Source organism: Pleurodeles waltl, chromosome 10, assembly GCF_031143425.1.
Source record: "Pleurodeles waltl isolate 20211129_DDA chromosome 10, aPleWal1.hap1.20221129, whole genome shotgun sequence".
Classification (NCBI taxonomy): Eukaryota; Metazoa; Chordata; class Amphibia; order Caudata; family Salamandridae; genus Pleurodeles; species Pleurodeles waltl.
The window spans coordinates 760934755-760953045 of NC_090449.1; the positions used below are offsets into that span (position 1 = coordinate 760934755).

At 44.3% G+C, this 18291-nt stretch overlaps 1 protein-coding gene across 2 annotated transcripts in view; it reads right to left on the reverse strand.

Annotated features, from left to right (window-relative positions):
- Window positions 1-633: 633 nt before the first annotated feature.
- The window catches only part of ACBD5 (acyl-CoA binding domain containing 5), a 324086-nt gene continuing 306428 nt past the window's right edge, over window positions 634-18291 (reverse strand). For both annotated transcript variants that reach the window (XM_069211326.1, XM_069211324.1), the window contains one exon: window positions 634-3530. In XM_069211326.1, coding sequence (XP_069067427.1) covers window positions 3518-3530 — 13 coding nt within the window. In that variant the 3' untranslated portion in view covers window positions 634-3517. The remainder of the gene's footprint in view (window positions 3531-18291) is intronic.

An 18291-nucleotide genomic window follows, 5' to 3' on the forward strand; every position in this document is an offset into this window, starting at 1 on the left:
TTCGCTCCTGAAGGGTTTTTTTCAACTTAAGGATTTGCGGGCGTCGCAGGTAGCTTCGTGGTGATCAGGGGAGAGACACAAGTTACACAGCAGATGTTGATCAGTGTGGGAAAATTTTGCGTGGCACCGAAGACAGAAATGAAACGATGTCCGTTGCATCAGCTCAGCATAATGTTTGGTGCCAGCATGGTAAGGAAGGCCTGAAACCGCAGAAGTTGTCCTGGAGGGCACAGGACAGTGCACAACAAGTGGAGACGAACGCAAAGATGGAAATACACGATCGAGGAACAGTATTGTCAAACAGAAGACGTAAGGAAAGATTTCAAACCCAGCGAGTCAAAAGATGGAGCGAAGACACATACATCTGAACCTGACGGCGGAGAGAAAACAAATTAACAAAGGAGCCAAAGCCCATGCGCATTATTACCGAGAAGGAGGAATCAATCAATCACCTGACTCGAAAATGCTTCCTCGAAGAAAAACAACTTGCAACACTCCGGATCCAACACTAGATGGCAGGAGTGTGCAGAGCATGTGTAGCTAAAAACACACTTGCCATCTAACAAAGACTCTCTACAACAGCACAAACACACAACACACGAACAGGTAAAACCAGGCACTAGACACGATCTGCATGAAATACTCCTGTTTTAGATTTATATCCATAATTATTTCTTTTTTTTTTTAAAGAAAACTGGTGTACATATTTAATTATTTTCATTTTGCAAAATAGTTTACAATCAATTATAAAGACAATATTCAACATTTGGTTTCAATTATATTACCCAAAGAGGCAAATAAATGCAGATGGGGTCGAATAACGATCATTGTTCAGGGCTCTTATTATGATATACAAAGAAAGACATACAAAGGTTATAGACAACATCAACTTTTTCACTAGGTGATTCTATCCTTGTTTCCTCATCCCCATATAAATGACTTTGGCATGCTTGCAGGGTGAACTGGCTTCCAAAATCTTTCTTTAAAATAATATTAAAAACTGCAAATCTTTCAAACATCAGACAGAGATTTAAAAAAAATATACCTTGCATCAATTAAGCTAGACTCATTTTCTTTGAAAACACATGCGAGGATTCGGCATCTGCTTTTATGTTCAATGACTTGCTCTACCTATGGATATTGTGTTGCCTGGCTTTATCAAAGTGTTTGCAAGACGAAATAGATTGCAACAAATAGTTCACAAACTCAAAGTTCAAAGCAATCCACAAGGAAAGAAGTGAAAGACAAATAAGGGCAAGGAGAGAAGCAGCCCTCAAAACAGGGATCTTCAACAAATATCTGTATTTCTCAGCATAAGATAAAGGGTGGAAAGTCTGGAAACCTGCACAGAGGCCTTGAGAATCTGGAGCACACACATGTACAGAAAGAAAAACAAATAGTAGAATGAGTGGAAAAACGCCGAACACGTCTGAGAAGACCAATTGGAGCGTTAGGAGGTCCAGTTTTGCTTTCCACAGAAATGAATGGTTTCGAGGCAGCAGTCTAAAATGCGATGAGGATCCAGGGGCAACCTGACTGTGACCCCCTTCCACCCGCAAAGATACAGAGTTCAAAGGTACAAGTTGCAGCTGCACAACGGCCAGGTTTGGATAAAAGACTGCAACAGGAGATCAGTGCTTCATAACTGCCCTGTACTGAATATGCAGGGTCAAACAGATTTCTGTTCTCCCGAGTTTGATATTGTGGAGGTGATGATGTAGTGCCTTTTTTTCTTTTGTTGTACTTCTGCACTGAAGAATTTAATCTGTTGTTCCTCGAGACCTGCAACACTCCTAGGGGGAGAACTTAGGAATGTCGAACTTTCTTTCAAAACGTTTCTACAGTGCTAGAGTTATAGGTATGGGGACAAGTCAAGTAGCTTTCGGTGTTTGGGCCTATAAGCAGGCTTTCTTTGGTTCTATCCTTGTTTTTTCCCCCTTATTCTGCTTTTTTTCCTAATTCCTACATGAGATGCTTTTTTAATGACTTCTTTAAGTATTGTGTGTTTAAAGGTTGGTGCTTTTGATTTTTTATATTGCAGTTCTGCAGTTCACTTTTAGCTTACATTCTACCCCTGGCTTCCCCTATGGTGATGGTCAGTATGTGGTCACAGGAGCGCATGGGTGTTATCTCTGTAGAGTGCAAGCAGAGTACTTAACAGACAATGTTAATGGCAATTGTGATTACGAATTCTGGACCCCCTCTCGTCACGAAAAATATGCACGTTATCTATATGCAATCTACGTTGCTTACAAACATTTTGTCTCAAAAAATGTGTTTACTAAATACAATGCGGCACACTCAAATGGCATTGCATAGTTCAGCCGTTGTACATTTAATAGCCTATGCATTTGCACTAGGAGAAACGAGATTTCATGGTCTACTAAAAATAAACTTCTGATTAGCGCCAGGTGGGTGATTTAGACTTTACATTCTCACAGAATCGGTCATATCCATGCATGCATAACAAGGCAAGCAACCACGTAACGTTTGTTATATTTACCAGTTTATAAAAACTGCAAAAAAAGGCATTTTGGAATTCTCGTTGGTACTCCCATGGCTTGATTATATTCCGTGGTATTGCTTGAAATCTAATATTTAATTCATTCCTTTAATTCAGACCTCTTTACAGCTCTTCATCTGCTCTTTTTTTTGCATACCTGTTATTTTTTCATGCTACAGTCATTGTCGTACAATTCCAACCTAGCTCTCTAATCCCAAATGTACGTTTTAAATATGTGCACAGCCAAATAGACAAGAATTGTTTCCACAACCAGAATAATTGCAGAATAAGTACCAAGGATATCAGAAAGGGCGGAAGATTTTAGGACCACTATGACTTTAAAGTTGTTCTGAGACACGAAAAAGTGAGTATAAGAGGATTAAAATCCATCTAAAAAATGTAAAACTAAAAGCTAGATCATCAAGTACATTGTCATCTTTTAAACAATTTTACAAGTAAATCTCGGTAAATTGCAACTACAGCAAAATTAGATTCTGCATTTGAAATATATGGACAGAGGCTCACAAAGTTTCCCAGTTATCGCTGTGGACATAAATTTGACAAAAACAAACTGTGAAATAGGACTACAAAGTCATTTTATGGTTCTGTCCCATCCACTAGAAAATAAATTAATAATCTATGCTTCTCATCAGCTTGCAATTATACTTCTGCTCTAGGTCTTTAAACGAGACCTCCATGGAATGCTTATTAAGAGCAACAAATCTAAAAATATACATTTGTAATAACTTAAATCTTAAATAGTTCATTAGAGGATGCGGGCAGGGATTCCAATATATGTTTGCCATACTTTCAACCTACTCAATATTGATCATTCAAGTATCAGTAGTATTAGACCTTATGATGCTAATCATTCACGTAGTGAAAGGAAATTATTAGAACAACGCATATGTCTCCACTCCAGATCTGCGAAGAATCACACTATCGTTCCAGATGACTTGTCTTCAGTGTCTTCAAATCTGTGGTAATCTTTAACAACCAAAATGTCTCAATTCCTCAGTGCAACTTTCTAAAGAAAGAGAAATTACATGTCTGTGAAAATGCAGAACGGAGTCGTATTCTTCACTGCTGAAGTAAAATAAACCAGAAATCAAACGGTAGCAAGTAACACTCATTTCTGGGCAAGCACACAATGAATCAGCCTTTCATTTTCGTTACATTAGTCACAGCATTTAATTACCAAAGTGCTATCCATTTACACACACAGGACTAGGCAAAATTGTTCTGAAGAAAGAAACCTCAAGAAATGGAATTTCCGCATTCTGTGAACAATCTGGTCTACAATGCTCGTCCGTGATATATTTAAACTATAATGGTAAGTGATATTCTGAGACTCTTCATGCATTCGCCTATAAATAATCCCAGTCACTGAGCTCTACACCAACTTAAAACCAGACAACGTTTTCAATGACGTGGCTTGATATTGTCTAAATCAGAAAACTGCTAGTAGGTAACAGCACCACACTTGATACTTTTAAAAGCTGGATGTAAAATGACACCGATGGACTACTGAAGGTGGCAAGCTTATCTTCATTTACAGGAAAGCCCTCATGCCCCTGGTACTGCTCACTGTTTAAGGGCTATAGGAGGGCTAGATACCTGAATTGATATACTGAGTTACTGTTAGTGCTCTCTTCACAAGGTTTAGATCTAGCCAGATAAGATCCTCTGGGCCTTAAGGAAATAAAGGCTTATCAGCTAACACAAATTAAATGTAGGCTGTGTTAAACAGCGCAGGAGGATCTCACACATATTGTTTTTTAATGCTTACTAGGGGTACCTCCAACCCTCCCCCCCTTCTTTCTTTATGCCTTTAAGTTCACTTCGGATTATTAAGGCTTTCCTTGTTCTGTATCACATCATGTAATGCTTGCCATTCAGAAATTAGACAAACTAATAGCACCTTTTTGTAATGCTAATTCTAATGACGATGATGCTGTATACAAAAGGATACCCTGCAATGATTTAACTGGTGACTTGTGGCATTTTTACATTTTATTTTCATCTAAAGGTCAGTGTCTATGTAATTACTGATTATTTGTCATACCCATTAGTTTTTCTCTCAGTATAAAAGAATGCAATCCATTGCTAATATGGTTTATTCAAAAAAGTTTAAACACGTTTCTAAATGAATATTGAACATACTGCCAAAAGCCTGAAACTCATCTATTCTGGAATACACTCCAGTCCACTATTTATAAAGCAAACAAATTGAAATGTCTATCAGATCTTCTTTGTGCATCTCAGTTTATACAATTTCTGATTGCCCCATTTATTTTTCCAATTTCTTCAGGACTTTCTCTAATCGATGTTTATCCTTGTGGAATTCTTTCTGTGGCTTCTCAGTAATGATTTGAACAAATCTGAATGTCAGCATAAATTAGGCACGCAGTTTCAAATATACAAGGCAGCACTGGCTGTTCACTCAAGCTTTTGCTGCCATCGTCTTACCGTCTTTGTGTTGCCCTAGCTTCTTGTTGATAAACCTCTAACCATCCACCCTGATTGGTACACACTCACTGCAGTGCCTGATGGATTTGAAGCTTTGAAGTCATTGGATAAAGATCACCAACAATTTCTGGGCAATTCCATCGAATGCCAACTACTTATTATGTAACTTCTGACAGAGACTTGAAGCTGTCAATTCCTTACCTTTGAATTCTCCCCAGGTGTCAGACTGGATCCGGACGATTTTCGTGAGCAGTACCCCTGTACGCTGTTAGGTGGCGATCGGTTCCGCGCCAGACATGACCTTGTGCTTCCTACACAGGCTCCACCCAGGCGTGCTGACATCAGTTCTTTTCTTTCCACGTCAGCCAGCGCCAATCCAGAGAGAGCTACCTCTCAGTCGTTTTTTGACTGGTCTTTTTTCAACTTTTGTTGAAGCTTTTTTTCAGAATTTATTCTCCTGGTGTGTCAAAGGATGCCTTCTAGGAAGAGATGCTTCAAGCTCTGCGGATCCCATCATCGGGCGATGTCCGTGATGGATCCGCACCTCATATGTTTGTGGTGTCTGGAGTGCAACTACGACCGAAAGTCGTGCTCTAAGTGTCAGGCGTGCATCTGAAGGCTTTGATGGAGCGGTCCCTAAAGCTGATGACAGCCCAGCACGCAACTCTGTGCAGGTCAAGGTTTCAGTCGAGAGGAAGGTCCCAGGCCCAGTTGCAGAATCCTTAGTTGTCGTCCGATTCGTAGTCCTCGGGGCAATCGGGAGAATCTAGGCACAAGAAGAAGAGTGAGAAGTCGAAGCGCTCTTCGATTTCTCTTCATCCGTCGACTGTTCGATAAAGGAGCATAGGCATTTAAGGCCTCGTTCTGCGGAGCCAGTGCCTGGGCCGGCTCAGCACCTCCCATAGTTTCCAGGAACCGAAGCGACCCCTGCCCAAATCAAAGAGTTCCAAGAGGCCATGCGCTTCATTTTTGGACAGTCTGGCTCCACTGGCACGCCTTAAGGACCTGAAGAGTTGGAAGGGGCCCCACTGGGTTTCCCGCCTGCGGATTTGGCACTGATGGGCTCCCAGGGACGCAGTCCTGGATCCGGACTGGCACAGGTCATACCACCTCAACCTTCCCCGGTGCTGGTTCCGATGCCAACGCTTCTGGCGCCTCCATCCCCATTGTCATTCTTGACTCTGACACAAACCCACATGGGCATCGACCGATGCCAACTCCAGCACAGGCAGGGGCTTTGTTCCCTCATCTGGATCCTGAGACCTATTTCACCAGGCTTGGCCTTTGGGAGGAAAAAGATGGGTTGCTGGACCCTTTAGAATACCAACCGTATGAGACAGAAATGGACTGGAGTACGGACTTTGGTGAAGCCAGCAGACTAGACAGATACTGGCATGCTTTCTCCCCCTACCATGGCTATGGAGGAGGGAGCTTCTTATGCAATGGTGGTGAGGGGGGCAGCTGAGGTCCTGGACTTTCAACTGCCATCGGTGGCCATCAAGACTAATCTCTTGCCAGCAGTGCTGCAACAGGAGCTTCCACCTCAGAACCCCTGCTCCTGTTCAGTGATGCCCCCACTGACGTCCTACTAGGTACCTGGCCTAGGCGCAGGCACTCCTGTGAATAGGACAACTACCTGCCACCATCACCCCGCATCCCTGAAACCAAGTTTCCTGATGCAACACCCCACCCCTGAGAGCCTGGTGGTCCAAGCCTCTATCTTCCAAGGCAGGTCTGTACTGCTCCCCCAGAAAGGGAATCCAGGAGGTTGGATTCATTTGGGAAGAAGATATTTTCTTCTGCCAGCCTTGCATTGCAGTCAGTTAACACTGCATGCCTGTTGTACCATTACTCCCAGACGCTGTACTCTTTCAGGCTGTTGCCGCTGGGAGAGACGCAGCAAAGTACACAATTCGTTGCAGACTTGACATAACAGACTTGCTATGCAGAGAGGTTTCAATGAGAGTGGCCCTGAGGTGCCATTCCTGGCTGAGAACTTCTAGCTTTTCAGAGGATGGCCAGGCTTCTTTGATGGACATGCTCTTTGATGGCAACTGTCTCCTTCAGAGACAAGGCTTATGCTGCACTCAAGCGATTCAAGGATTCTTGTGCTACAGCCAGGTCCCTTGGCCTCACGGCAGCCCCTCACCACCATCCCCCAGTCTGCCTTTTGCCCATTTGGGGCTATGGAAAGGGGTTACCAAATGCACCAATTCCCAAAAGCCACTGTACCGCGCAAGCTGGCAAACTTCTGCACAGCCAAGGGCACAGGACCCAGTGACCTCGTGGGTCAGGTGGTTCAGTGGTCCTGTCAGTCCACTGCCCTTCCCCCTTTTTTGCAGCAGCCCCTAAACCCTCCTACTCTGCCTCCTCCCCACCTTGAGCCAGTTGGCAGCAGGATGTGACATCACCGGCTCCACTGGCAATCCATTACTTCAGACAGGTGGGTTTTGCAGATAGTCCAATGGGGCTACTCCCTTCCCTTTGAGACTACCCCTTGATCAATGCCAGTATCTTACGATCAGATGATGGAGGATCATTTGTCCCTTCTCTGCTAGGAAGTTGCTGCTCTCTTGATTAAGAGAGCCATAGAGCGGGTTCCAGTGCCAGAAGTAGGCTGTGGATGTAATTCCTGCTACTTTCTGGTCCCCAAAAACACCCTATCGTAGACCTCTAAGCCCTCAATCTCTTCCTCAAGTAGAAGAAGTTCAAGATGCTCACACTGTTCTGTCCGCCCACAGATGTTACCTGCATTTCACAGTAGGCCATGAACACTTTCAGTTCACAATGCTCCCCTTTGGCCTTACCAGCATCCTTCAGGTGTTTACCAAGGTGATGGTGGTGGTTGTGTCTCATCTGTGGAGATCAGGGGTTTCACTCTTCCCCTCTCTTGATGACTAGCTCTTGAAGACGAGCTCACGCAAGGTTGCCGTCTCCCACTTCCAGACTATGGACCTCCTACATTTGCTGGGGTTCACTATAAACATGCCAAAGTCACACCTGACTCCCTCTCAGACGCTCCCTTTAATTGGAGCTGTTCTGGACACAGTGCGTGTCAGGCTTATCCTTATGAGCGGAGAACCTAGGATATTCAGATTATGATACCAATGTTTCAGGTTCTATCCTGGAATTCGCTGAGAATGACTCAGAGGCTGCTAGGTCCCATGGCCCCCTCCATTCTGCTGGTGCCATGCGTCAGATGGCATATGCAGCCTCTGCAGTGGGATTTGAAGTTCTAGCAGACGCAGCATCAGAGGAATCTCTCTGACATGGTCCAGATCTCAGAGGAAACTGCAAAAAATCTGCAGTGGTGTTTAACAAACTGCGACTGGGCCAGAGTCAGACCCCTCTTCTTTCCCCAACCAGATCTGACAGTAGTGACAGACTTATCACTCCTGGGCTGGGGTGGCCATCTGGGAGAGGTGGAGATAAGAGGCATCTGGTCTCCAGCAGAAGCAGGACTCCCCATCAACATCATGGAGCTCCATGTGATCAGACTGGCATTGAAAGCCTTTTTTCCCCAAGATCAAGGGAAAGATAGTGCAGGTGTTCACAGACACCACCACCACCATATGGTACTGCAAGCAGGGTGGGATGGGGTCATGGATCCTTTATCTAGAGGCTCTACGCCTTTGGAGTTGGCTTAAACAGCAGGGCATATCACCGGTAGTTCAACATCTGGCAGGTTCTCTAAACGCCAAAGCAGAGAAACTCAACCGAAAGTACCTAGCAGATCACAAATGGCATCTCAATGCGGAGGTGGTGCAAGGTCTCTTTCAGCAGTGAGGAGAGCCTTTTTTAGACCTGTTCACTTCCATACAGAATGCGCAATGTCAACATATCTGTGTGTTGAGGAGTTTGCTTTTCATCTTGAGTGGAGCTCAGGCCTACTGTACGCCTTTCCATCCATACTACTCCTGCCCAAAGTTCTCAAAAAGATCAAGAACGAAAAAACCCAAATCATCCTTGCGGCTCCAGACTAGGCAAGAAGAGTATGGTATCCCAATCTGCTGAGCATGTCCATCGATCCTCTGATCAGAATGCCCCTTCGGGAGGATCTTCTGTTGCAGCAGCAAGGGACTATTCTTCACCCGAAATTCGCCATTCTCTGCCTTCTTGCGTGGAGATTGAGCAGCAACAGTTGACAGCTTTTTACCTTCTGCCCAAAGTCTGTAACATAATCTTGGCAGCCAGGCGTCCCTCCACTAAAATGGTATATTCCGGTTGGAAGAAATTTGTGGCATGGTGCACACAAAAGTTAGTTGACCTCCTTTCTGGGGTCCTGTTGTTCTATCTTCCCTTGCCTAGCAGGGCTCTGCATTGGGCACCCTTAAGGGATATTCGTCTGCTATTTCAGCCTTTTCATGGTTGCTAAGTCAACCCTCCTTGTTTAAGTCCCCTATTGTATGAAGGTTCCTCAAGGGCCTTACTCATAAATTCCCTCACTCTCCCTTCATTATGCCCCAGTGGGATCTTAATTTCATTCTGAATTTCTTGATGTGCGCTCCTTTCAAGCCTGTCCACAATTGTCCCCTTCTGGCTTCTCACATTAAAAACAGCTTTCCTTGTGGCAATTACATCTGCCCGCAGAGTGAGTGAGTTGCAGACCTTATCATCTAAGCTGTCCTACCTTGCTACATATCCTGACAAAATGGTGCTTTGCATGAGGGCCTCTTTTCTGCCAAAAGTGGTCACGCCCCTTCATGTAGGCCAAACCATCACCTTGCCTATGTTTTACGCACCCCCACATCCTTCTAAGGAAGAGGAGAGACTCCCCCACCGGGACCCAAAAAGAGCACTGGCATTCTACCTTGATCGTACAAAAGAGATCCGGGTGGATAACCAATTCCTTGTAGGTTATGTGGGTGCGAAGACAGGCTGGGCAGTGCAGAAGCAAACTATCTCCAGATGGGTCGTGCTGCATCAAGATCTGCTACGCACTGGCCAAACAGCAACCCAGAGTGTTTGCACACTCATTATACCCGAGCTAAGGCTGTAAACACTGTGTTAGCACGTGGAGTTCCTGTCCTGGACATCTGTCAGGCTGCGACGTGGGCATCTCTGCACAGGTCCTTGGGGATAATCATTTTGCCCTTTCGGTCCTGCAAGAATTTCTTGTTGAACTTGGTCCGCAGACCCACCTCCTGGGATGGTATTGCTTGGGTATCTATTCAAACATAAGAAATCTGCAACTAGAAGTCTCTATCAGATAAACAAGTTACTTACCTTCATTAACGCTCTATCCGGTAGAGACTATGGCCCCCATTATGACCCTGGTGATCACTAGACCGCCAGGGTCATGGTCGGACTTCCGCCAAAGTAGCAGTCCAGCTTTCGCCATGGTTGGACCGCCAGCACCGATGGTCTCGGCCGTTGTAATCGTCCAGGGTGAGCACTGCCCTGGGAATTACTAGTCCCCTTTCCACCAGCCTTTGCATGGCGGTAGCTCCGTCATGCAAAGGCTGGCGGAAGGGTGGTGCCAGGGGCCTCTGCACTGCCTATGCACTGGGCATGGGCAGTGCAGGGGTCCCCATGGACAGCCCCGTCGCAATTTCCACTGCCCGAATTACGGGCAGTGGAAAGCCTGACAGGTGATGTTGCACCGCCACATTGGCGCCAGCTCCATTAAGAGCCGGCATCAATGTTAAGGTCCTGTTCACCTCAGGGCCGGCAGGCGAAAACTCTGTTTCCGCTGCCGGCCCCACGGTGAACTCTTTATAGGGCCGGTGGTGCTTAGGCCGCATAGGTAATGAGGGCCTTTACGTACCTGCAGATTCTTTAAAGGCCCATCCAGCCTCCCTGCTATGCAAACTGATTTCTAAGGACAGGGACTCCCCTTTCAGGGCCTTCATTTTTACACACCAGTAGTGTTCTTCATGGCTCTGTGCTTCTAGCGAGGAAAGTTTTTAAAAGAAACTGACATCAGTGCACATGGGTGGCGATTATATAGGACCTGCAACATCATTTTCAGCGTGGACAGACGATTAGTCAATCAACACCGTCTACCGGGACACATGGGTACTGCTCACAAAAATCATCCGGATCCAGTCTGATGCCTGGGGAGAATTCATAGGTAAGGAATCTGCAGCTAGATATAGTCTCTACCAGATAAGGCATTTCCAAGGTTAAGTAACTTGTTCTTCAATGCAAGTCTAAAGAGTTTCACAAACTATCCTACAAAAAGTAATATAGCCAGAGCAATGATTCCACAATATTTTGAAAAATAAAGGTGATGAAAGGAATGATTTTCTTAATCTCAGCCGTTGGCAATCGTTTTGGCCAGTGTTCCAAACCACTGTTTTTCGACAGACAGAAACCTGACTTCTACAAATCAGGCTTATGCAAATCAGTCTAGGTCTGGCTCCAACAGGAGCCAAGAGTCGAGCCTATGCTGAAGAAGCCCAATTAGGCCAAAACTGGTCTTGGGCTACTTGTACGCTGGTTCAGAGAAAACCTGGCTTAGCGGTTCGGGCTAGACTGTTACAAAATTAGCAGGATTCAAGGCTGATTCGCACCTGCCAGTCAGCCTTGAATCCTTGAATCCTGCTAATTTTGTAACAGTCTAGCCCGAACCGCTAAGCCAGGTTTTCTCTGAACCAGCGTACAAGTAGCCCAAGACCAGTTTTGGCCTAATTGGGCTTCTTCAGCATAGGCTCGACTCTTGGCTCCTGTTGGAGCCAGACCTAGACTGATTTGCATAAGCCTGATTTGTAGAAGTCAGGTTTCTGTCTGTCGAAAAACAGTGGTTTGGAACACTGGCCAAAACGATTGCCAACGGCTGAGATTAAGAAAATCATTCCTTTCATCACCTTTATTGATCAGATCTGAGGTGATATGGTGATATGGTGAGCAAAAATGCGATGGACTGGAATATGGCTCTGAATAATTCAAGATTTTAATTCATCACATTTTATATTTGTCAATATTGAGAAGTCAGGTCTAGATAGGTGTGGAGTTAAGAATAGTAAATATATACATACCTCTATATACTTTCCTTCAAAGTATTATTGGGCCACGGTATTTTTGTAGGATGATGTTTTCTACTTGCCATTCTTAGACTGCCAGACTAATGGCTGAGGTAATTCAGGTATGTGGCAAATATATCAACACCATTCTTACCAGTATGTAGAAGGTGCATACATTAATAGGAAATACAATGTGGCAAAAAACAACATACTGGCTGTGTTTATTTTCCAGCAGAACAATGCTGATACAGAATTCCCACAGCACTCTGAAGCTCCAAAAATAGAACAAAATATACGGTAACCAGGTTTCTGCATATATTCCTACTTCAATACAGGTCTAACTGACCTTATAAGTATTTCTGACCTTTCTGTTACTCGTAGTATTTAATTATTTTAACACTGAACTGCACTGAACTGAACTTTTTGAAGTTTAATTAACTTAATTACTGTGTACACATTTGACAACATAGTTTATTAGTTTTCACTTAAAATCAAAACAAGGAATGCAGAGTAAGGCATTCAACACCTTTACTCAAACAAGCACACATCATCTCAGAAATGATTCAACAGGAATCGTGAAGGAAACAAATGGCAAATACTCTGCTGGTTGACCATGGACCCTCAAACTCTACTCTGGAGAAAATGTATTTCACAAATAATCTTAACTAGTATTAGTAGTGGTAGAATAATCTTTATTGTTCAGTTAATTAAAACTTATAATTTAAAAGACACAAATAAGAACACCAATAAAAGAGATCCAGCTGTAAACATATGTCTCTGTGTACTGATCATTCACTAGTTAATAGAAGATTGGTGCACCTGAAGCCTCTTTAAAAGAGAAAACTGCAAGGCTCATAAAATGATATTACTTTGTTAGTAACAAAAAGTGCTTAGTGCTTTAACAGAGGTAATAAGTGCACCGTATGGTGTAAACTAAGCCAAAAAAAAGTATTTGGTTCATAGTGCAAAAGACTCTGAAGAAGATACTTCTAGGGAAGATACAGAGGCAATGCATACACAGGTATGGGCATAAGAAAGGTAACCACTCACTATGAAACCAGCTTAGTTTTGTTTCAGCCAGGCTCATAAACGTAGGAAATTTCCAGCAGAGCATTAGGTCGTATCCTTGAAGGCAGGCTTTGAATGCCTGCGGACAAGTGCTTTCTGTTCCTAATGAAGTGCTGTTTCAGCAGAACTCTTTGTTTTGTCATTAAGGCGGGGCAAGTGCAAACAATATTACAAATGTCTTCCTTTGGGTAACGGTTGAGCCGGCATGAGATCTGGGTGTAATTTCTTCTCCAAATGGGAGAATTGCATTGTGTGGGGGAGGACAACTAGCTGAAGATTCAACAGGTTAAGTTTTGTCGTTAACCAAAACAATTCCCCGAGATAAGGGCAAGGTTTTAGAGGCCGTATGTACCGATTGTCATTCAGGTGTATGATCTTTTTGACCACAGGGTTTTGTCATTGAGAGAAGATCTTTTTCCTTGCTGAATTTATGGCTCCGTTAAAAGCTGGTTGAGTGAAAGTTAGTGCTCAGAGTGCGTTTGCCTGAAATGTCATTAGGGCCCAGTTTAGGGAGTCATGTGCCTGGGAGTTTCTTGGGTCAGAAATAGCCTTCCACACAATGCTGCCTAGAGTGGTCACATCGCGTTTTTTAACTTCTAGCAAAATGTTAGATAAGCACACAGGCTATTTACATTCTGTCTCGGGAAATCAAACTCCAAGTGGTGAAGCATGACGTGGGAGATTTAATACCCGTCGATAAGTTCCAGTTATAGCATTGTTGATTATTTTATCAGCTCTCCCTCAAAGTGCCTCGGCGCCATATAGGGGGCATGTTTAGCAGCCAAAAATTGTAGGAGTCATTGGAAAGAAAGAGTTCCTTAAAGTGCAAAAAGCAGAAATTAGGGATGTGTTTTCCTTTGTATAGAACTACACGGTTTGTTGAAAGTTCCCCTTGAGTCAAAGATTACTTCCAGATATTTATATTCCATCACAGATTTCAGGGCTGAGCCATCCAGGTGGAAGATAGGTGGAGGACTTCTTCTTGTGCCTGTTGGATCGATTAGTCGTTGCAGGCCGACCTTAGTAAAATTAATCAGTACAACATCGTTGGCTAGTGAGAGTTTGCATGGTTAAGAATGGTTGTCAACTCTGCCAGATAGAGATCAAACAGGAATGGGGCAAGGATGCATCCTTGTTTGAGACGATGCTCATGAGTATTTTCTTCGAGACCAATGCAACTGTATCCAGCCTTAACCTTTTCCACGTGTTGGTGTAGAGTAAGATGTTACACTGGACCGCAGGGTCGCGATCTGTAAGTTCTGGTTTAGGATGTTTCGTAGTTAACACATGGTTGAGCTTCTTTTCTGCTGTTTTAATAAGTTGGGCAGAGGACCTCCTGGGCCCGGCCCACACTGAAGCATTTGATGTTCTGCAGGAGTGTTCTTGTTTAGCCAGGAGTAGAGCCGGGCGCTGGGCCCATTTTTCCAGTGGGTCCGAAATTAATTTTGGAATAAACTCCCATATGTTCCTGACTTTATATTCAACCTGTGCGATGGATCTGGTTGTCCAGTAAAGCCTTCTATAGTTGGTGGTGGAGGCTGTACCAATATACAGCTGTCCCTGGTCATATGTTTGACAGTGTAAGCATAGTAGGATCCTCTGAGGTTGATGGTTGATTTCCAGATGGCTTCTCAATTCATAGTGATTAAACGCGTGAAATAGGACGAGGTCTAATCGATGACTGAGTTGGTGGTTGCAGAGTGGTATGTTAGGTGGGCAGGAATGTCTGGGTTAATGCAACTGTTTAAGGATCTTATGCTCAAGTGCTCCACATCATTAGCAAATGATCGACCCTAGCACCCTTCCTCTCTGTACATGGTTGGAATGGGGGTATGTGCCAGATGTGATTGTATATTTTCATATTTGGTTTAGTGTAGCTGACTGCAGCAGATTCATGTTGAACTCGCATGTCATGAGGATGAGCAGAGCAGGTTTAATGTTGTTTCTACGCTGAAGAAAGCCAATAGAGGGTCGATTGTTTCTTGCTGCTTGGTGGGAGAGTGGTGGATGCAGACATTTATGATCAGCAAAGGTTGAGCACTGGGAAACAACCATTCCAAAAGCTTTACGGCTTGCAGGTTAGCGAGGTCAATATGGATTGCTCCTATTTTTGCACTGATTTCAGTCGCTACATAGATGGTGAGATGCCCAGTAGGGTGACGTAGCATGTGAGTTTTAGCTGCTGGTTTGATGACTCACAGATATCAGGGAAGTTCTAAGGCATCTAGTGCCCTGGTTTCTTGGAATATTACCAAGTGGAAGGACTTGATATAGTCTATAGACTGTGGGATGTTAACAATTGTGGGTAGGCTTCAATCTCATGGCAGGAGATTTTGATGCTCCACTTTGCAAACACTAGTTTCTCTGCCCACACCTGCTCAGCAAGCAGTGGGCTTGCCCAAGTGATGACTGTTGCATCTTCCAGGATGCAACTGAGTGTATGTCTGATGACGTAATATGCCACAGAGTAGTAATTTCCTGGACCAAGCGAAGCACTGAACCTCTGTTGATTATGTCGAGTTGCACTCGCACTTTATATTTTGATGTAAAGATTATATTGCAAAGTCTTTCGGGATTACCACCTGGCTTTAACATTGGTTGCTTTCTGGAGGGCATGCTGAAGGCTTTAGAAGGTTTAAGTTTTTTTGACCTGAGGAATAGGTCTTGCACCGGTGTTTGAGGTTAGGGAGGGTGGCTAATGGCAGCAAATTAGATGGCTGGTTAGATGGCTGGGTTTCTCTTTCAATTATTGGGGGGATGACACTATGTACCAGTAGCCAATGCTGATTGAAGGCATTGTTTGTTTGACCTGTCAAGGGCAACTGGCAGACCTTATAACAACAGGGAATAGGGCAGCTGGTGAATCTGGGTTCAGCTGTAGGTTTATTTATGTTAAAACCAAGGCTAGGATGTCAGGGAAGTATATCTGCTTGTCGAGGACTGGGCTGCAAGAGGAGATTGGGACCAATTGGGCTGCGTCAGATTGTGCGCATTGTATCAGCAAATTTAATGCACTGATTTTAGAGTCAACAGCTGTGTCATAAGACCACTTGCCGGTCTAACTTGCTTAACTGGTACAATAGAGCATTGACTATGGATTCAAATAGGCAGAGCAAGATGTCCCAGGTGTTGCTAGGCCCATCTTTTTGCCCTACTGTTGGACTTCTGAGATCGCCCAAGTGACAACTGTGTTGGTCGATGTCGGGACTAGATAATAGATGTGAGCCTGCTGAAAGCCTCTCTGAGTCTGAAAATGGCAGACTTTTACCCTGAAATGGAGGAAAAGCCTCAATTGGCAATTCAAGGGGAGGAGTTCTGCTTCTTGGCTGATTGTGGGCTGCTGCATTTTCAATTGATACTGAGTCGAAAGCCAGGGAGATTTTGCTGAGGGGGACCCATCATTTCCTCGGATGTCAAAGGGAGAGTTCAAGGGATCATAATAGGGATAGCATACCTCAGCAATGACCGGGAAGCCCTTTCTTTTCTCGAGATGCTCAGCTTTGCCCAGTGTGCCATTAGTGGGCTTCGCATCAGAGCTGTTTCGAGCAGGCACCTCCATAATATTCAACGTAGTGGACGGCAAGGGATCAAAACTCTGCACTGCTGTCCGCTTTGAAGTTGCCTACTGCCAAGATTGGTGTCTTTTCCCTTGCTTCCAAGCTCTGTTTTGGCCATTCCTCCCAGTGGAAGGCGACTTTCTTTTTAACTCTGTTGGTTTTTGCAAGCAAGCGCTGCCCTGGACATAACGGAAGTGGGTCGAAAGTGCTGGGTGATTGTGGGTGGATGGGCACTTGTAGACCTTGTACGTCTGTTATTAGAAAATAGAGCATCAATTGGATCTTTTTAAAGGTTAAATTCATTCCAGGGATTTACCCGTGGGTCTTGGGGGCTAGCAAACCAGTGCTGGAGATGAAAGAAAGGGCCCCACATCCTGTTGGACATGGCTTGAAGTAAGTGGGCAGGGCTGAAGTGTTTCATTGTTTTTTGGGGGCATTGGAGTGCCTCTGCTTAGGCCTCATGTTTGTCGGTGCCACCCTAGTCTTACTGGAGCTCATGATCTCTCCTTGCTGCCTCAGTTTGGTACACATTTTCAGCCGTGAATTGTTGTTCAGTAGCAGGGGAGCAAGGAGACTTGCTTTTGAGTTCCAAGGCTGAATAAGAACAGGAGAGCACACAGCAATGAGCAAGCCGCACCTAGCCGGGCTGCTTCCACTCACCACTGGCTCGACCCTAAGGGAGTGCGCTACGCACCATTTTGCCCACAGCCAGGAGTTACGTTCTGGGGAAGGGTAGTGTTTAGTGTTGCTGCTCTCCCTCTAGCCCCACTCCCTACCTCCTCTATCCACTTTAAAACCATAGGTTACTTAACTATAAATGTAGCTTTCTAGCATTGGTATATTTGATAGGATTCACATGTAATTTAATATTCCTCCTCCCAATCAGACTGGGACTCCTAATAATAAACTGCATTGGGAAACATGGTATCTCTTTATCCATGACCCACTAGAAGGGAGTTTTCAAAACCTAGTACATCATATTTCCACCCACACTTTACTGCTCCTTCCCACATGCAGATCCTGAACACGTGGTAGAAGCGCCTTTATCTCAGTGGAGGTGGGTGGGACACACATGAATCTATAGACTGCAGCAATGTTGTAAAACTACATTTATAAGTGGGTAACTTTATTTTCATCACTACCGGGTAAAATATAGAACATTCAGGACATAGTTTATAATGTTGTATGTTGAGAGGAAAGCAGTAATTACCTGATGGTTAAGTGAAGAGTTGAGGCTCTGTTGTGAGGTTATTTTAGCATTTACATGGGCACCTTATTTAGCCCTGGGCCAGAGGCCTATGCACTCTCACCTATTTACATTTTGCTTTTATTCCTTTTATTATTTTAGCAAAGCTTCATTTTAGTGGAGATGTGTTTCATTCTTTTATCTGTTGCCCTCCTTTGCAGAATTTGTTGTTCATTTCTTTACACAATATTTTCAACCTGTGCTTAACCCACAGCTGTACACAATATTTACCCTACACAGAAAAATATATGTTGTCACCTCAGGGCAGTTCTTAGAATAACAGATATGTCATCATAAAACATCACACTGCACAAACCACAATAGAGTGGACATTACAGTCAGCTTGCCATCTCTTGCTGGACGTCTTCACAGTTTCTGAAGAAACCTTTTGGTTCCTCTTCATGTACATGGGGGGACTCCCAACAGACCTCTTCTTCCCCTCTGAATGCTGGTATAGGGGCTGGGATTCCTTCCTGGGAGCAG